Below are 21120 nucleotides of genomic sequence, written 5' to 3'. Positions count from 1 at the left end.
TTTTCCTGTGTTTTTAATCTGCAGATTTTCTACTTGCATTTGGTTGATTCTTCAAGCCTCGTGATTGCATCTCTATGTCTAGTCACTTCCTCAGAGACTTTATTTTCTATGCTGGTACTTCCAAAAAAGGCCTTTATTGCTCTAACTTATCTTCATACTGCTAATATTATTAGAACTTCTCTGCTTTATTTGAAAATATCTTTAAACTGTTCCTCGGTGACTAGATATCATTTTATCTTGAAGACAAGAGGCTTCCCCAGAAGAAATTGACACCCTGCATTGCAGGCTTCCAGATCATCTTAAGAAAAACAATCGGCCGGGCGCGGTGGCTCAAGCCTGTAATCCCAGCACTTTGGGAGGCCGAGACGGGCGGATCACGAGGTCAGGAGATCGAGACCATCCTGGCTAACACGGTGAAACCCCGTCTCTACTAAAAAATACAAAAAACTAGCCGGGCGAGGTGGCTGGCGCCTGTAGTCCCAGCTACTTGGGAGGCTGAGGCAGGAGAATGGCGTGAACCCGGGAGGCGGAGCTTGCAGTGAGCTGAGATCCGGCCACTGCACTCCAGCCTGGGCGACAGAGCGAGACTCCGTCTCAAAAAAAAAAAAAAAAAAAAAAAAAAAAAAAAAAAGAAAAACAATCCCTCCTAAGATCTTTAGACAGGGGGTTCAGGATGATGGAGACTGTACTGATGTCCAGTATAAAGGATGGAGGGGAAGGAATATTAACCAAAACAGCCTTGAGGCCAGGCCCCAGTCTGTTAAGAAGAAAATTTTTTGAAAGTTCCCCAATTCACATTGGAGCCACATTCAACTCGCTTTATAGGTGTTGAAACAATCTCAGAGGGGCTGATTGACTAGGTCTGTCTGACTCTAAAGTTCTTTCTGTTGCACCCTGCTGCCTCCCCAAGTGAGACAATGGGAAGCTGAGCTCTAAGCTGTGGGGTTTCAACAATCATCATGAAATACCAACCAAATATATGTACATATGCATATATAATGGTGTATAATATATATCACATGATGAAAAGATGACTTTTTTTTTAAAAAAAAGCTAAAAGTCCCTGAATAAATCTTATAGGGATATTTTAAGAGTTCAGTGAAAAAATTAGTGTTTGTAAAGTGCTCAACACAGAGCTTGGTCCACAGTAAGTGCTCAATAAAAGGAGCTGCTATATACTATTATTGATAACTATTATTAATCCTCATCATCATCACTGTCAAAACAAGGCTCACAGACTTAAACTGCACATATGTTATAAGAAAAGGTGCCAAAACCCGAATCCTGGACTATTAGCTACATATTCCACTATCTTTCAGCTAAACTGTACGGCTCTTACTGGGTAAATGTAGCCAAGTAAAACATGGTCTTCTATTAGTGTGGGTAATACGTTCATTTCAAGATAGCGTCAAATCCAGGATCTGTCTGACTCCGTGCAGAGAGCAAGCCCTCTCTGCGTTGCATTTGGGAAGGGGCCTCCTTTGCTACTCTGCGGGGCTCGCTGGATCTTGTTCTCTCCAGGTTGGAGGACCCCCCCATTCCTGAGCAGCGGCTGGAGGAAACCCCGCCCTGGGATCCCACGACGTCCGTAGGAGGCGCCTCAATAGCCAGCCTGGAGCCCCGCAGCGGGGTGGGGGAGAATTCTGGGCCCGGGCTTGGGTCCCCCTTCCCCAGGCATCACCTAATATTACCAGCCCTCTCCCCGGGTGCCCCCGAAGGCATCAAGCCAGGCACCTCGTCGCTGCCTCCACCGCGCCCTCCTATCCCTCCTCCTTTCCTCGCCTTCGCGCGGGACGAAGTGGCCGGCGATGTCCCGAAGGCGGGGCGTCGGTTCCTCCCCCTCGGCGACCCGGCTCGGCTCGGCTCGCGGGGACCCTGCAGCCCAGGGGCTCCCCACACCGCGCCTCCAAAGAGCCAAGTGTCGAAAGCCGCCAGTCCCTGTCAGCGCGGGCAGGCGGGCCGGAGCCAGGTCCCAGCGCCTCCCAAGGCGGGGGGGTGGGGGCGGCCGCCACACCTGGACCCGCGGACACCTGGGCGGAACTCCAAGCCGCAGCGAGGGAACGGCTCTTTGGAAATCAGACTACCTGGATCCCGGTTTTCTCCGCATTCATTTCCCTTCGTGTTCCCGAGTTCCACCAAGGGGAATTGAGGTCCGGTGCTTTCAGGGTCGCAACTGGGTTAACGGGGGAGCTCTGGGGACCCAGACTCGACTGGGACATTGCCCGTGGAGGAACATGGTCCTGTGGTCAGCGCAGAGCGGTTATCAGGCAGGACCTCAAAGGGAGGGGAAGACCGTCCTCCGACCGTCCTCCTCCCACCCAGAGACACCTCCCTTCCACAGGGATCCCCAACCCCCGCCCCACTCTCTCCAGTTGCCAGCCCCAAGCAGCATTATGGTGGCCTCCAAAACGCACAGTAGACACCTGGGCCCCCGCGTTAAAGCTCTGTCCACACCACACCCTAAGGGTGGGCTCTCCTGGGGGTCTGTCCGCCCTTGGAAGGATGTGACCAGAAGAGGACAGCTCCCCGCAGCATCTGGACAGAGAATTCCAGAGTCTTTAGCAGCCAGCAGGAGGGACACTGGCTGAGAGAGCACATCCCTGGGCCCCCAGGATTTTCCATCCAGTGGGAAGGTGGGAGTCCCCAGCAGAGCTAGAGCCAAGTTCTCTAAAGTGTGGAGTTCTTGCTGGGGGCGAAGGGCATATTCTCTCTTTCCCTGCCTGTCTCACTTACCTGAAGGGCTTCTCTCCGGCCCCCTCCCCACCCCATATTTAATTTTTCACTCTCCCTTCATTCCTCTGAGTACTCCCTTCTTACCTCATTTCTTGCATATCTACAGGGGTGTTCCATTTCTTTTCTCCCCTAGCATGTCCTTCGTAATAATAATAATAACAATAACAATAATAATCATAATCATAATAAAATAGCTTACTTAGCACCTGCTGTGAGACGAAGACTTGTGAGTGCTTCATAGATGAGCTCACTTATGAGCTCATAGATGAGCTCACTTAATCTCTGTAACAACCTCATCCTGTGCACATTGGTATCATCCTTGTGATGAGGAATTGAGGTCCCCAGAGATAAGGTGTTTGCCAAGGGTCACACAACTATCAGAGCTGGGGCATGAACCCTCACGCACAGTCTGGTTCCAGGGTCTGGTCCCTTAATCACTGTCTGCTGGGCTTCTTTGACACTTTTGGATTTGATTGAAGCAGCAGAATCTTCATATGGACCACAGGAGTCTTAAAGCAAGCTTCACCTTTTCTCTGGACCCTGTGATCTCTGCATCTTCATAGCCATGCTTATAACCCATGTTGCTTTTAGTTTACATGTCATCTCGGCATTTGCTAAGGTGCTATTCGAACTTTCCAGTCTTGAGGCAGACTCCTTAGAAGGAGTTAAGAGAATAGCAAGGGTAAGCAGTGCCCCCGTGTGGCCAAAATGGTGGTGGCAGGAAAACCAACGAGAAAACACAAAGGCAAATCCATGAATATGAGGGTCAGCTCTAGGTTTGGCCTCCCCTTTACAAGTTTCTCCTGCACCTTCCACCCCAGAAAGTCTGGCTTTGATTTTGTTCTGGACATGGCAATTTATACTTGCTTCTTATCTTGTATTCTCTCCCTTCATGTGGATTGGAGCCCCAGATGTGCCCAGTCTCAGATTCCAGTCTGTCCTAGCCATAGAATACCAGTTCCCTCAAGGACAGAGGTAGAGTCAAGATCAGGACCAACAGGACATCAGAGTTCAGGGCTCTCTGATGAATTCAAGGAGATTCTTATTTAATCCATTCTCCATAGGAAACATTGACTCCAGGAAGAGGTTGGTGTGGGCTGCCTGGGAAAGGAGATTTGGCAGCATATGTTGGCTGGCAGTGTTCTGTTCTGGCTATCTTAACCTTAAGGGGTAGGGAGGTTCTGTCCTCAGACCCAACTGAGTTCCCATCATCCCCCACCGCCCCACCATGCCACCCATCACTGAATACAGGGATGCCCTGGAGGCCAAAGTTCCCCTAAGTGCTGGCTTTTCAGTTTCTCTTCCCAGAACATCAGACTGACTTACCTTTGGAATAACTTGGAATTGCAGACTGAGCATAATGCTTCTGGTGATACTGCAGGATAACCTGAAATGGGCTGCCCTCCGGTAGGGTTATTGGGCAGAGTAAAGGTCAGGATGGAAGTCTGCCACTTTAGCCGAGCCCAATTTATTATTTATCTAGAGACAAAGTCTCGCTCTCTCATCCAGGCTGGAGTGCAGTGGTGCGATCTCAGCTCACTGCAACCTCCACCTACCAGGCTCAAGCGTTCTCATGCATCAGTCTCCTGAGTAGCTGGGACTACAGGCATGCACTATCACACCCGGCTAATTTTTGTATTTTTAGTAGAGACGGGGTTTCGCCATGTTGGACAGACTGGTCTTGAACTCCTGGACTTAAATGATCCACCAGCCTCATCCTCCTAATGTGCTGGGCTTACAGGCATGAGCCACTGCACCCAGCCAAGAAATTAAGTATATTTTCCTTCTATTTATATTTTGTAAGAGGCAGAACCAGGATTTGGACCCAGGTGTCTAACTCTAGAGACTAAAAGCTTTCCATGATACCAAGTTGCCTCACCTGAGCCCGATTTAAAATCAGGTGATCCCAGGTATACAGGACTCCAATAGGAGTCAATGCTATTTTCTTGCTGTTGTATTTGTTATTGTGATGATTCAAGTTTAGAAAAAGAAAGAGCCAAAAAGTTCAGCTGAGGAGCAGACAAGACACAAAGAACTCTGAGTTCTGCCTGGGGAAGGAGCAGGGGACATGAATTACCTTCCCCTTCTAGACACAGGACTGCAATAGGATAATCCTCTCCCAGCTTCCAAATAGGAGTGGCCAAATGTAGCAGCAGGAGGAGCTAGGGGCAACGTGATTGCAACTCCCACCTCTATCCAGAGAACTGGCCCTAAAGCACCTCACCTGCTGTTTCACAGAGAGGCTCGTGGTCTCCAGCATCACCTGAGAGTTTCTTAGTAATACAGAATCTTAGGTCCCACACCTAAACCACTGAATCAGAATCTGCAGTTTAGCAAGATCCTCAGGTGATCCCCATGTTCATTACAGTTTGAGAAGCACCTAGAAATTGACCCTTCACCTTGTTATAACTCAGTACCTTCTCTTGTGAATCAGGCACAATAGCACCTGCTTGACTCACCACTCCTGGCTGTATGAGGCTCAGAGAGGACAATGTAGGAAGGAAGTTAGAGACGGAGGTGCTCAGGAAGTTATCTCTTGTGGCCCCTCTGCCTTCTGCCCTCCATGGAAGCCCAATCTCTCTCTTTCTCAGTGGGAGAGGACTAGCAGGTGGCTCTTCTCTGGAAGAGCAGAGGAAATCAGGGACCCTCCACAGCCCATCCTCCATGGCCCCTGGGGGAATCTCTGAAGACTCTAGCTTTTCAGCTGAAGTTTACGCTGTAATTGACACTGTGTAGTCCAGTAGAGAATTTTGCAGAAATAAATATGAAGCTTATATTTGGGTTTTTAAAAAATCAAATTAGGCCGGGCGTGGTGGCTCACACCTGTAATCCCAGCACCTTGGGAGGCTGGGGCAGGTGGATCACCTGAGGTCAGGAGTTTGAGACCAGCCTGGTGAACATGGCAAAACACCGTCTTTACTAAAAATACAAAAATAAGCCAAGCGTGGTGGTGCATGCCTATAATCCCAGCTACTCAGGAGGCTGAGGCAGGAGAATCTCTTGAACCCAGGAGGCAGAGGTTGCAGTGAGTGGAGATTGCACCACTGCACTCCAGCCTGGGTGACAGAGCAAGACTCTGTCTCAAAAAAAAAAAAAAATCAAATTATATAGCAAATTATTTATGTGTATATATAGAGATATTAGGTTGTTACAAAAGTAATTGTGGTTTTTGCGTTGTTAGAATTTGCCGTTTGATATTGGGATAAAACATAAGGCAAGAAAAGATAAAGTTAAGAACATAATTCTTAAATTATTTACATTTAAGAATGTAAATAAATGTGGTTATCTTATACATCATTTTAATGGGCATTTCTCGCTTTATGTTTTTTTGCTAATGACTTATTACTTACTGTTTATTTATGTTTATTTTAGACTATGGAAATGATGTTAGACAAAAAGCAAATTCGAGTGGTTTTCTTATTTGAGTTCAAAATGGGTTGTAAGGAAGCAGAGACAACATGCAACATCAGCAATGCATTTGGCCCGGGAACTGCTAACCAACATACAGTGCAGTGGTGGTGCAAGAAGTTCTGCAAAGGAGACAAGAGCCTTGAAGATGAGCAGTGTAGTGGCCAGCCGGCAGAAGGTGACAACGACCAACTGAGAGCAATCATTGAAGCTGATCCTCTTACAACTGCACAAGAAGTTGCCGGAAAACTCAGTGTCGACCATTGTACTGTCGTTCGGCACTGAAAGCAAATTGGAAAGATGAAAAAGCTCGGTAAGTGGGTGCCTCATGAGCTCAGCAAAAGTTTAAAAATCATCGTTTTGAAGTGTCGTCTTCGTTTATTCTACGCAACAGCAATAAACCATTTTTCAATCGGATTGTGATGTGCGACAGAAAGTGGATTTTATACAACAACCGGGGATGACCAGCTCCGTGATTGGACCCAGAAAAAGCTCCAAAGCTCTTCCCAAAGCCAAACTCGCACCAAAAAAAAGGTCATGGTCACTGTTTGGTGGGCTGCTGCTGGTCTGATCCACTACAGCTTTCTGAATCCCAGCGAAACCATTACATCTGAGAAGTATGCTTAGCAAATAGATGAGATGCACCGGAAACTGCAATGCCTGCAGCCCGCATGGGTCAACAGAAAGAGCCAATTCCTCTCCACGACAACGCCCAACCCTACGTCGCGCAACCAACACTTCAAAAGTTGAAGGAATTGGGCTACAAGTTTTGCCTTATCGGCCATATTCACCTGACCTCTGGCCAACTGACTACCACTTCTTCAAGCAACTTGACAACTTGTTGCAAGGAAAACCCTTCCACAACCAGCAGGATGCAGAAAATGCTTTCCAAGAGTTCAAATCTTGAAGTATAGATTTTTACAGTACAGCAATAAACAAACTTATTTCTCATTGGCAAAAATGTGTTGATTGTAATGGTTCCTATTTTTACGAATGAAGATGTGTTTGAGCCAAATTATAATGATTTCAAATTCATGGTCTGAAACTGCAATTACCTTTGCACCAACTATATGTGTGTGTGCGTGTGTGTGTGTGTGTGTGTATATATGTAATGTATTTCTAATAAAACATTTTTCCTGCTGTTTCTCCAGTGCCTAGAATAGTGCCTGGCACATAGTAGGGGCTCAGTAAAATATGCTGAACTAATGAATGGGCTCTATGAACCTTCTTAATGTTCTAAAAGCTAGCATTTTATAGATAAGGAAACTGAAACATCAAAAAGTTAACTTCCATAAGTCCCACAGCTAATTTCTTTATCTGTAAAATGGGTGTATAAATATTGCCTTTCTCATTATTATGGGGAATAAATGAATTACCATGTAACACCTTACGGAGTGTGTCTGAGTCAGTGTTAATGCTCACAATTAACTGTCTATGGGCTGGGCGCAGTGGCTTGTGCCTGTAATCTCAGCACTTTGGGAGGCCGAGACAGGTGGATCACAAGGTCAGGAGTTCGAGACCAGCCTGGCTAACATGGTGAAACCCCATCTCTACTAAAAAATACAAAAATTAGCCGGGCGTGGTGGTAGATGCCTGTAATCTCATCTACTTGGGAGGCTGAGGCAGGTGAATCGCTTGAACCTAGGAGGCAGAGGTTGCAGTGAGCTGAGATCGCGCCGTTGCACTCCAACCTGGGTGACTGGAGTGCAGTTGCCTTGGCCTCCCAAAGTGCTGGGATTACAGGTGTGAGCCACCATGCCCAGCCCTAAAATTTTCTTTACATTAATGTTTCCACTCAAGCTACCATCCCATTTCTCTCCTTTTACCATCTTTTAAAACTCCTTTTCAAAAAAGTAGGTCTGAAAACTAATCTATGCTGTTACAAGTAAATAAATCAGTTATTCATCAAGCTATATATATTTGTGTGTGCTTTGAAATATATACATATATATATTACTTTAGTGAAAAGTAAAGAGAGAGAGAGTAGCTTAACTAACCTCCTCCTCTCCAGTTTTCCTTCCCTCCTCTCCCATTCAATCATTATTCTCCCTTGCAAATTGGCTTCCATGCATAGTGTCAAAACTGTGGCCCCTGCCACATCTCAGCTTCCTCACTATACACTGTCACCATGCTGTCCTGACATTCTCCCGTCTCCAGTGTCCACTTGATGCTTTGAGTTCTTTGTCCGCTTTATGAGTCTTGCTTTTCATAGGGCTATCTACACCTGGGCGGCCTTTGGTCACTATCTCTGCCTGCTAATGTTCTGCTCCTTTGTCGAGATCTAACTCAATTCTGCCCCCTTGTCAAGATCTAATGCCTCCTCCTGGAAGCCTTCTCTGGTTTCCCCAATTCTATGTCACCATTGCTCACTTAGCACTTTGGGATAGTGCCTCTTGTGGGCCAGGTACTGTCTGAGGTAATGGAATACATTCAGCCCTGCATTAGTTATTGGCTTAATATTAAGTTTTGCTATTTGCATCACAAGAAATACAGACTCATTTAAGATTGACTTCAAGTACCTGAGGTTGTATAAAGGTAACGTCTTACCACCTTTCCATCTGAGAATTTGTCTTCTGAGAATAGAAAATAGTAATGGATTCTTGGCCATTGTTTGTAAGCAAAGCATGCCAGAGCTCATGTCACTGTTTTCTAGTAAGAAGCTGTGAGTTTGCACTGAAGAATTATAATCAAAATGCGTAAAGCTCCCTCCCCTACCTCCACTTAAAGTTCTTTTGTTTAGGGATCCTCCTGGTTCATCTGAAAGCTCCCTAATTTAAGGGACAAGTCTTTTTTCCCCTTAAAAGGTTTGCCTGGGTTTATAACTCCTCCCCTTCTCCCACTTGCTCTGTCGCCCAGGCTGGAGTGCAGTGGCGCGATCTCGGCTCACTGCAAGCTCCGCCTCCCAGGTTCACACCATTCTCCTGCCTCAGCCTCCTGAGTAGCTGGGACTACAGGCGCCCGCCACCACGCCCGGCTAATTTTTTTGTATTTTTAATAGAGACGGGGTTTCACCGTGGTCTCGATCTCCTGACCTCGTGATCCACCCACCTCGGCCTCCCAAAGTGCTGGGATTACAGGCGTGAGCCACCGCGCCCAGCCTCCCACTTTCTGCAGAGTCAATGGATTTAGCCTTGAGAAGATTCTACGTACAGCTCTGCCCTCTGTCCTGGGGCAAGTGATGAAAATCTCCAGCTCCCAGTGTGACTCGGGAGAGTAGACAGCCTTCTGCAGAAGTTAAATTATAGACTGTGGCCCCTCCCCTGTTTTTCTGCTAATAGTATGAATGAGCAACACCAGACTGGACCTCAAGAATGTTTTTCCAATTGGAATTTCTCTCCTCTGACAGAGAATCGAAAGCAACTATAGTAAAATCTAGGCACGGTGATCTACGTTGGGCACTGCACAAGCACTCCTCATTCAACAAGGTGCCGTTCACATCAGAGACCCTTTATTATTCCGATAATTTTTATATGTTTATTTTTATTTTGTTTATTGGAAAGATTGATGATTTATATATTTCTTACAACTTCCCGGCAGATGGCAGTAAAGTGTCTTGTTTTAAGACGTTTACTGCATTTTGTTCGGTGTCCATTTACAAAGGAAAAATGGGTCAATATTCAAAATCAACAACATGTCTAACATCATCTGAAAATAACTTTTACTTCTAAACAAGGAATCACTTTATCTAATTGGTAGGTGAGTGTTTAAAATTTTGTTTTAATCCCTATTGTTATTAGAGCTCTGGCTAATTAATATTTCATACTGCATTTCTCATTATCTGCTGTGTTCGTTGCACCCAAAAGGTATTCCTGAATTCCTCATTTAAATCTACAAGAACTTTCACTATTCGATTGATCACCATCAAATGACATACACGCAAATGATCCACAAAATGAATTACATGCACATAAATTAGAGATTACCACTGTGATCTGGCTAATTCTATAATGGAAATCGCTTGTGCATATCCTGTTAATAAAAATATTAACGCTTGATAATATTTAGCAGTTTGTTAGTTCTATATTTTGTATGTTATGTACATGTAAGTTCCGAGATAAAATACCATTGATTTTTTTGCTCACATACTACAAAGGAGTTTCTAAAATTAATTTCAGAATCAGAAAACATGGAAGGAAATCAAAGACAATCAATTAGACTACTGAATATATTTTTGAAGAAGATAAAATCGGGGGCAAAACTGCTAAATTAGGATGTGAATTTAATTTCAATATTTACATCAGACGTAACTTGAGGAAAAACTGGAAGAGAAAAAGAAAACATTAAACTAGATTTTCTTTTCCCCATCCAGGTACTTGGCTATGTAATTTGAATTTTTGTCCACAGAATACTCCAGTTGAAATTTGTCTACAAAATGTATACATAAGAAATTTAACTTTTCGTTATATTTAACTGCTATCAGTACAGGTAGGAAGTTTTCAGAAATTACTTATTCATAAATTCTTCCTAATGATAAACTGACCATGCCCCTTATTCTACCTTAATGGTTTCTGTGTTTTCTCTATATTGCAAATTCTTCAGGGATGAAAAAAATGTATCAACTGAAGAATAAAGATGTGAGAATGGGTTGGCAGTACTTATCACATAATACTAATAAACAGAGGGTAAATGCACTTCAACAGTGTTAAGAATTCAAAGATTTGAAATATATGTAATATATTAAGTGATAAACAAAGACGCTATGATAATGAGAAGCAATATCATGTGCACATAATATACATGACTCAGCTTTGACAAAGCAACATCTAGGGAGAGGATTATCCAGGAAACTACTAGTGCAGTGATGAAAATTGTCTTCCGGTGGGGCATGATGGCTCCCGCCTGTATCTCAGCACTTTGGGAGGCCAAGGTGGGCGGATCACTTGAGGTCAGGACTTTGAGTCCAGCCTGGCCAACATAAGGAAACCCCATCTCTACTAAAAGTACAAAATTAGCCAGTCATGGTGGCGTGTGCCTGTAGTCCCAGCTACTCGGAAGGCTGAGGCAGGAGAATTCCTTGAACTCGGGAGATGAAGGTTGCAGTGAGCCCAGCACTCCAGCCTGGGCAACAGAGTGAAACTCAGTCTCAAAAAAAAAAAAAAAAAAAAAAAAAAAAAAAAAAAAAAAAAGGGCCGGGCGCTGTGGCGCAAGCCTGTAATCCCAGCACTTTGGGAGGCCGAGACGGGTGGATCACGAGGTCAGTATATCGAGACCATCCTGGCTAACACAGTGAAACCCCGTCTCTACTAAAAAAAATACAAAAAACTAGCCAGGTGAGGTGGCGGGCGCCTGTAGTCCCAGCTACTCGGGAGGCTGAGGCAGGAGAACAGCGTGAACCTGGGAGGCGGAGCTTGCAGTGAGCTGAGATCCGGCCACTGCACTCCAGCCTGGTCGACAGAGCCAGACTCCGTCTCCAAAAAAAAAAAAAAAAAAAAGACAAAGAAGGAAAGAAGAAAGAAAGGAAAGGAAAGCAAGAAGGAAGGAAGGAAGGAAAAAACGAAGGAAGGAAGGAAGGAAAAATTGTCTTCCTTAGCAAAAACTATCAAAAATTCAGTAACATATGGCACACTGATACCAAATAATGTTACACAATTTTAAGGAATAAAATACAAAACCAAATAGTTAAACTGATAGCAGAGGTAATGAATGAACTAATTTTGAAAAAGATGAGAAATGATAAATATTATCTTTACTATTTTAAATACAGTCTCTGGTATAAGCCAGGTAGAACACATATTAGAACTGTGGATTTCCAAAAAGCAAGCATTTCATATGTGGACGTTTGGGCGAGGGAGGTTGTCCAGTAGATGACAAAACAAAAGAAAGCATGTAAAAACTTTTAGAAGACTACTTACAGAACTGAATGTAAAGAAAAGTTACATACAGCAATGCCAAAAGTATGCGTGGAAATCATAATGGATTGCAACAGAAGATCCTAAAAAAAATTCTAGACCATTTTATACTTTTTGTTATGTGTCTTTACATTTGATATTGAATGATGTAGCAAGTATCTATTTTACAGCACTAGATTTTTTATGTCATCTGAGAAATTATATAACTACTCTTTTTTCTTTTTTTTTTTTTTCTAAAAAAAAAAAAAGGGATACATGTGCAGAACGTGTAGGTTTGTTACACAGGTATACATGTGCCATGGTGGTTTGCTGCACCTATTGACCCGTCCTCTAAGTTCCCTCCCCTCACCCTCCACCCTCAAACAGGCCCTGGTGTGTATCGTTCCCCTCTCTGTGTCCATGTGTTCTCAATGTTCAACTCCTACTTATGAGAACATGTGGTGTTTGGTTTTCTGTTCCTGTGTTAGTTTGCTGAGAATGATGGCTTCCAGCTTCATCCATATTCCTGCAAAGGACATGATCTCATTCCTTTTCATGGCTGCATAGTATCCCATAGTGTATATGTACCCCATTTTCTTTATCCAGTCTCTCATTAATGGGCATTTGTGTTGGTTCCATGTCTTTGCTATTGTAAATAGTGTTGCAGTAAACATACGTGTGCATGTGTCTTTATAGCAGAATGATTTACATTCCTTTGGATATATACCCAGTAAAGGGATTGCTGGGTCAAATTGTGTTTCTGGTTCTAGATCCTTGAGGAATCGCCATACTGTCTTCCACCATGGTCAAATGAATCTACATTCCCATCAACAGTGTAAAAGCATTCCTATTTCTCCATAGCCTCACCAGCACATGTTTCCTGACTTTTTAGTAATTGCCATTCTGACTGGTGTGAAATAGTATCTCATTTTGGTTTTGATTTGCATTTCTCTGATGATCAGTGATGTTGAGCTTTCCTTCATATGTTTGTTGGATGCATCAATGTCTTTTTTTGAGAAGTGTCTGTTCATATCCTTTGCCCACTTTTCAATGGGGTTGTTTGTTTTTTTCTTGTAAATATGATATAATTAACTCTTTTTGCTTCAACTAAATGTTGGAATATATTGTAAAGGCATTTATGGAACATAAAATTTTAAATCATTGTTGAATATAGGATGGGAAACTTGAGTAGATGCCGTCTTGCTACTAAAACTTCATTAGAGAGAGTGTGCAATGCATGTTGATGATATGAATAAAAATGTAGATTCTAAAATGCAAGTCAGAAGTATACTGAAAATATCTTCTTTAAAATGCGTTATTCAGCACAAATTAGGAGTAAAGATAAAGTTAATGTTATACGCAAAATTAGACAGGAACCCAAAGTCAATATATATAATTCCCTTGAAAGCATAACATTATGGGCTTAGAAAATGTTTTATGAAAAATTAACTTACGATATTCACACAAAGATATTATTACTGATAAACAAGTTGCAGGGTTTCTCAACATTAAGCCCAATTTCTCCAATATAAAAATACTGGAAAGAAGAGGAGGATTAATTTATTTTTTTCCTTTCTTTTTTTTTTTTTTTTTTTGAGACCCAGTCTCACTCTGTCACCTAGGGTGGAGTGCAGTGGCGCAATCTGGGCTTACTGGGCTCAAGGGATTCTTCCACCTCAGCCTCCCGAGTAGCTGGGATTACAGGAGTGCACCACCAAACCCAGCTAATTTTCCTATTCTTAGTAGAGATGGAGTTTACCATGTTGGCCAGGCTGGTCTTGAACTCCTGACCTCAGGTGAAAATCCGCTTGCCTCAGCCTCCCAAAGTGCTGGGATTACAGGTGTGAGCCACTGCACCCAGCCAGGAAGATTAATTTCAAATGTCATTTCTACAGTCAATCCACCTGTGATCCCAAATTTATTTCTATTTTTCTCTATATTGGTTACAGTCATATTTTCTTTAAAGGAAAGATTTATATTGCAGAAGGAATACATGGTCTTTTCTGTGTCTTAGATTAGTATTTCTCAAATGTTCCTGTGCATATAGAACATGGGGGATCTTATTAAAATGCAAGTTCGGATTCAGTACCTCTGGGTTGGGACCTGAAATTCTGCATTCCTAACAAGCCCCTGAAGATGCTCTGATGCTGGATATGTGGAGTAGCAAGGTTCCAGATATCTCATGTGATTTGAAGAATTGCTGTAAATATGAAGCACCAAGGCTGTGTTAAAAATGTATAATTGAAATTGATTGTTGGCCAGGTGCGGTGGCTCATGTCTGTAATCCCAGCACTTTGGGAGGCCGAGGCGGGCAGATCACGAGGTCAGGAGATCAAGACCATCTGGCTAACATGGTGAAACCTCATCTCCACTAAAAATACAAAAAATTAGCCGGGCTTGGTGACAGGCACCTGTTGTCCCAGCTAATTGGGAGGCTGAGGCAGGAGAATGGCATGAACCCGGGAGGCAGAGCTTGTAGTGAGCCAAGATCGCGCCACTGCACTCCAGCTTGAGCGACAGAGTGAGACTCCCTCTCAAAAACAAAAACAAAAAAAAAGAAATTGACTGACAAGCGTATTAAAGACTTTTATAGATCATTCATCAACGTATGAAGCCCTAAAAACCTGAAGTTGTCTTTTAAAATCTAATGTTCTTTCACTAAAATATTGCAAAGTCTTTGTTAAAATAACTTACTAGATCCATTTCCAAATAACTTTGTGCCTTTCAAGATACAACTAATTTTGCCAATAGCAATATCAGTGGAGAATGTGGCTTATCAAAATTAAATATATTAAGCTGGGTACAGTGTCGTGTGCCAGCAGTCCCAGTTACTGGGGAGGCAGAGAGGGGAGGATCACTTGAGACCACAAGTTCATATCCAGTCAGGCAACACAGAGAGACCCCGTCTCTATAAACAAACAAACAAAAAATTGAAATATGTTAAAACCAATGTAGGCCAGGTGCCGTGAGCTCACGCCTGTAATCCCAGCACTTTGGGAGACTGAGGCGGGCAAATTGCTTGAGCTCAAGAGTTTAAGACCAGCCTGAGCAAACGTGTCTCTACAAAAACCCATCTAAAACAAACAAACAAACAAAAAACTGGTTCTGGTGGTGCACACCTGTAGTCCCAGCTACCTGGGAGGCTGAGGTGGGAGGATCTCTTGAGCCCAGGAGGTCAAGCCTGCAATGAGCTGTGATTGTGCCACTGCATTGCAGCCTGGGGACAGAGCAAGACCCTGTATCAGAAACAAAACAAACCAACCAACGTAAGGCCTACACTCAATAAGAAAAGTCTACCAATCTGATGATCACTTCCATAAAATATGAGCTATAAAACAAGTAAGCGTCGAAACTGTCAAACAGAATTTTACATCCACAAGGATGCCTTCTTTACAACAAATTATTAGATCCAAGTGACTTTGAGTTCTTAATATGATAATGAATCGTTTGAATTTTTCAATTTTTTTTTTTTTTTTTTTTTTTTTTGAGACGGAGTCTCGCTGTGTCTCCCAGGCTGGAGTGCAGTGGCGTGATCTCGGCTCACTGCAAGCTCCGCCTCCCGGGTTCACGCCATTCTCCCACCTCAGCCTCCCGAGTAGCTGAGACTACAGGCGCCCGCCACCACGCCCGGCTAGTTTTTTGTATTTTTAGTAGAGACGGGGTTTCACCATGTTAGCCAGGATAGTCTCGATCTCCTGACCTTGTGATCCACCCGCCTCGGCCTCCCAAAGTGCTGGGATTACAGGCTTGAGCCACCGCGCCCGGCCTTTTTCAATATTTTATAATGAATTATTTGCTTACCTAATTTACATGGAATTACTGTCATTAGTCATTGTTATTATTGAGAAATAAATAATTTAACTTTTTAACTTGAGGAAAGAATAGCGTTTTCAAATTTGTACGAAATGCCATATAGGCTGATGATAGCCCTGGTTTGGGTAGTGTACTAAATAAAGAATGAAATTACCCATGGAACTTACCTGCCTGGTCTCAAGCTCTTCATATCCTGAAATTGCTCAGCTGGTTCAAATAATCCAAATATAGTCCGACCCAGAAGGGAATTTTAATGGGCCACCAGATAGATTGTTAAAAGGTTACCTGTGGGACCAAGGAAAACAGGATTCTTGGCCGTGGATCTGCCAGGAAGACCAATTACCAAATCTTCACGGGAAAAATAGGAACTATGGACCTGCATGGCATAGAATCCTGGAATTGGAAGCTTGTCCAGGGTCTAAGGCAGCTCCAGCTATTATGTGAATATAAAGCTTCTTTATCCCCTCCCCAGTAGTCTGCACTCCAGCCATTCAAATAACCCATCCTCTCCCTCCTCCTTTCCCTTTCCTTTCCTTTTCTGCCTCTACTACTGATCTCTGTGTAGCTCAATTAGTAAGAGAATCTGACTGGACTAATAAGGTCACTCTTGTTCCTGCTGGACAAAATTCTCCTAACCCCAGACTCGTGTTAAAAGAAACCCTTGGGAAAACTCTTCTAACCAGGGGACAGTGGATGGGGGCCCTTCACTTACCAGGCTGGGGATAAAAACTGACTGTGTAGAGAATCTTTTGAAAACAGTTCTTCGTTTAAAACACTCTTGATGGACATTATCTTTATAAACAGCATTTATTTTCCTGACAAGTAGTACCTGCTTGTTTTAGAAAAATATAGAAAAAAGTAAAGAAGAAAAATAAAATAATCACTGTCCATTTTTGTTGTTTTTTCTTCTAGTTAAATATGTTTGTGGCTGGGTGCATGGTGGCTCATGCCTGCAATTCCAGCACTTTGGGAGGCCAATGCAGACAGATTGCTTGAGCCCAAGAGTTCAAGATCAGCCTGGAAAACATGGTGAAACCCTATCTCTACAAAAAAAAAAAAAATTAGCTGGGTGTGGTGGTGCATGCCTGTAGTGCCAGTTACTTGGGAGGCTGAAATGGGAGGATCACTTGAGCCTGGGGAGCAACCTAGGCTGCAGTGAGTCATGATTGTGTCACTGTACTTCAGCCTGGGCAACACAGCGAGACCCTGTCTCAAAAAATATCTATATCTCTCTAAATATAATGTATATACATATATATGTTTGTATGTGTATACTTACATGTGTATTTAAAACATATATAACATTTGAGATTATGCTACACATATTCTTTTTTCATTTATTTTGTGAGTTTTTTTCTAAGTGATAGAAAAATTCTTCATAAACACTTTTGCTAACTAGATCCCTCATCTTCCGACAAGAGATGTGCTATTATCAGCAACTTCACTATTGTAGGACAGATGTGGATTTTAACCAGACTTCGCCTGTATGAAAATGTTGGAGGGGTAGCTGTGAGGACAACTCACCGTATTGTGCCTGGGGTTTTTCACCCCTAGACCTGACAGAAGAATTAGCTGGTTTCTGTCTCCAGGTCAGCTCTGGCAGCCAGGACGCCATCCACCAAACACAGGCTTCAAGAGGGGGAAGGCCTGGCACGGGGATGCGGTGCACCAGCTTCTTCTAAAGGGTTACAGGATTAGAGAGCTGAGCTGAAGGGGTGCACCTGGAGGCAGTCCTGCACGCTGGATTTACAACAGGAGCCTGGGAGTCGTATAAATGAGTAATGCTTCATGATGCTCTTTTCCAAGCGAGCTGCAAAAATTGGCAGGGGCCCTTCAGTGTGCTGTCGATGTGTCTGGAATTCAAATAATTTGATTCTGAGATACAATGACAATGGGAAGCAAGGCATTACCTTGCAAGAATGATGGCAGAGACAGCTGCTGCAACCAGCATCCATGGAAGAGGTTGTGCGAACAACTGTTCTCCCTTTGCCGTCCCCCTGAAATCTCTATTATGCCTCGCTGCTACTGCCCTTACTCAAGGGCATTAAATTAAAAAGTAATGTAGCTGGTAATTCTTCCTTTCTTTTGCCCTAGTTCAGGCAGTGAAGAATGGAGAAAGTGAAATAAAAACCTTGACGGAAACTGATATGTCTCTTTAAAAAAATGATGCTGACATTAGACACAGCTCAGGAGGGTACAATTTGAATATCGGGTGGCATTGCAACATACAGTATCACTTGCTTTCTTTGCTTTAAAATTTGTCCTTGTTGGCTGAACATGTTAATATTTTTCCAAGGTGTAATAGCTGGGAGGGTTCCATCAGGAATAACAGGAGATCTGGTGAGCACTGGGTTGCTTTATCTTCCAAATCGTAAGGGATTTTGCTTGTGCTGGTTGTCGCTTCCATTAGAGGAACTGATAAGCAGATTCTGACTTCATTTGCCCAAATATAGTGCTCTTGTTGGTAGAGCATTTAGCTTCTCTGAAGCACTTTTTTATTTATTTATTTATTTATTTATTTATTTATTTATTTATTTATTGAGACGGAGCCTCGCTCTGTCGCCCAGGCTGGAGTCCAATGGCACAATCTTGGCTCACTGCAACCTCCGCCTCCCAGGTTCAAGCAATTATCCCGCCTCAGCCTCCTGGGTAGGTGGGATTACAGGCACCCACCACCATGCCTGGCTAATTTTTGTATTTTTAGTAAAGACGGGGTTTTGCCATGTTGGAACCAGGCTGGCCTCGAACCCCTGACCTCAGGTGATCAGCCTGCCCCAGTCTATAAAGTACTGAGATTACAGGCGTGAGCCACCGTGCCCTGTCAGCACTTTATTTTTTTAAGTCTTTTTTTTTTTTTTTTTTTTTTTTTTTTTTTTGTCTAGGCCATAGCATTCTGGAGAAGAGCTCTAGACAAGAACTGTGAGCTCTTAGTTGTGATTTCAGATTTGTTGTTGCGGCTTGCTATCTCTGGATCTCCCTTTTTTCCATCTAGAAAAGGAAAAGTGTTGGGCTTTCCTCTCCAGATTCCCAATTCCCTGATTCTGTTATCTGATTTTATAATTTATTACTGATGGTTGCACTGGCAAAATTCCCAGATATTTTGACACCACCTTTCCTACAAAAGTCACAGTCCGTTAAAATGAATTTGGCAAACAACATTTTGACTTTTTCTTAACGTCATAAATACTTAGTTCTCAGAATGTGAACATGTAAATAGTAATGGCAACCAATTACATAGTATTTACTATGTAACAGGTATGGTTCCAATGCTTCATTTAGTCTCACAACAAACCTGTGAGATATGTAGACAGATAAAAATTATTCTTCTAGCTTTACAATTGCTAAGAAATAATGTATAATATGTCCTGTTTCTGCTACCGAAGTACCTTGGACAGACAGTCAAAAAGGGATAAAGAATGGATAAAAAATCATCAACGGCATGCCCCTAGATCCAGATTTTCTCCTAGATTCATGAATTCAGGGTAAAACCTTGGACAAAAAGCCAGTGTCCAAGGAGCACAGATAAATTCAGCAGTGGTATCTGTTCACTTTCATGAAAACTGTCTAGAAACGTGGTCACAGGTTCATACTGACCTGTCTGGATGAACTTGAAGGTTTCTTTCTTGCTACAGAGTTAGGATTGCAACCTGCCTGCATGGAGAACAGGATTCCTTCCTAATTAGCAATTGCTTCTTTTGTAGCTATTGCTCCTGGAGCCAGAGCAACCCACTGGTGCACAGGGGAATCCTGGTGTGCCCAGAAGTGGTTACAGTGAGCCTAAATCATCGACACCCTTGGCAAGACTATGGGGCCCCAGCAGCTTCCCCACCATACTGCTGCATTCCATTCTGTATGTGCCAAGTTACGCAAATGAGTAGGAAACACCAGTAGAGAACGTATTCTCTCTTTCCTACTTGCTGTCACTGAGAATGAGAATTCAACCAAAATGTCCATTTCACTTCAAGGTAAGGAATTCCCCATGGAACAGAAAAAGAGAAAATCATGTATAAAACAGAATCGCCACTCAAAAGAATCCAGAGTTATGCCTATTCCAATGCTGAACAGTTTCTTCAAGAAAATGAAATCATATTTATTTAGGGTTTCTCTTTCTCTCTCTTTTTCGTGTGTGTGTGTGTGTGTGTGTGTATGTGTGTGTGTGTGTGTGTGTCCCAAGCAAGGTAAACTGTTCTTCTTGTACCCAAAAATACTTTTAAAGACCAAAAGTAATGTGTAGGTCAGCCCTCGGACAGTTACTGCTACCATCTTGTATTACCGCTAGACCACAGTGATCCAGAAATGATGCCAAGGGAGAATCTACTCAGCTGGGCCTCTCTTGTTCCACACAATCTAGGGAGTCAGGTTCTTAGCCTTGCAAGTCTAGATGTATGATCTTCTCAGTGTCCCAGAGAAGACAGGCTATGGGAGGGCAACCCATACAAACCAAATTCATGCAAGGTTAAATTATAGCCCAGAATGCGATGTCAACATTCTGAAATTAAATCATCCAGGCAACTGGTAGTTACTCGGGAGACTGATGTGGGAGGACTGCTTGAACCTGGGAGGCAGAGGTTGCAGTGAGCCGAGATCACGCCACTGCACACTGCAGCCTGGGTGACAGAGCGAGACTCCGTCTCAAAAACAAAAACAAAAACAAAAACAAAAAACCTACAAAACAAACAAACAACAACAAAATAATTACCCAGGCAACTGGGCCCTCCTAGGGAAATCTCCCTGCAAGGAAACTATGAGGGAAGCCAACCCAGACCAGGAGGTCATCGAATGAGTTTTGAGGCTGTTGAGAAGGCTCTTAAGTGAGTCTGAACAAAGGCAAGAGGCCTAGAAAGTGTCCCTGAGGGCGAGGCACAGGGTGGCTCATGCCTGTAATCCCAGCACTTTGGGAGGCTGAGATGGGAGGACTGCTTGAGCTCAGGGGTTTGAGACCCGCCTGGACATCATAGCAAGACCTTGTTTCTAATTTTTATAAAAGTATTTTTTAAATTACACAAAAAAGAAAAGAAAGTGTCCCTGTATTGGTGATTGGATAGCCTGCTAGGCACAGTGCAAAGTGCTTTATATATACTGTGTTGTTTAATTTGGTCCTCATAACAATATGTGATATTCTGTTATTATCCCCACATTACACCTGAGGAGACGAGACCCAAAGAAGGTAAATTGTCCATTGTCACACAGCTGTTGTTTATGGCCAAAGGGTACAGAAAACTGTGTTTACATATTTTTAGCTCTGTCCAGTAAGAGACCATGAGTTTTTTAACAATAAGCTTTATTGAGGTATAATTTACATATGATAAAATCTACCCATTTTAAACATTCAATTCAA

The 21120-nt window shown here is 43.1% G+C and overlaps 1 protein-coding gene across 3 annotated transcripts in view; it reads right to left on the bottom strand.

Moving 5' to 3' along the window:
• Window positions 1-2999: 2999 nt before the first annotated feature.
• LOC105471538 (LIM domain only 2) overlaps window positions 3000-21120 on the bottom strand; it is a 65853-nt gene continuing 47732 nt past the window's right edge. Inside the window, exons 5-6 of one of the 3 annotated variants that reach the window (XR_011610699.1) lie at window positions 4060-6422; window positions 3000-3834 (exon numbers count right to left, since the gene is read on the bottom strand). Coding sequence is in view for 1 of the 3 variants with exons in the window: in XM_071074890.1 (XP_070930991.1) it covers window positions 6392-6422 (31 nt within the window). In the remaining 2 variants the exon portion in view is untranslated. Of the gene's footprint in view, window positions 3835-3858; window positions 6423-21120 lie in introns of those variants that run through there. The other 2 variants (XR_011610700.1, XM_071074890.1) reach the window with 2 other exon arrangements.

The sequence above is a fragment of the Macaca nemestrina genome, chromosome 12 (genome assembly GCF_043159975.1).
Source record: "Macaca nemestrina isolate mMacNem1 chromosome 12, mMacNem.hap1, whole genome shotgun sequence".
Lineage (NCBI taxonomy): Eukaryota > Metazoa > Chordata > Mammalia > Primates > Cercopithecidae > Macaca > Macaca nemestrina.
This window is presented reverse-complemented; position numbering and strand designations above follow the sequence as displayed.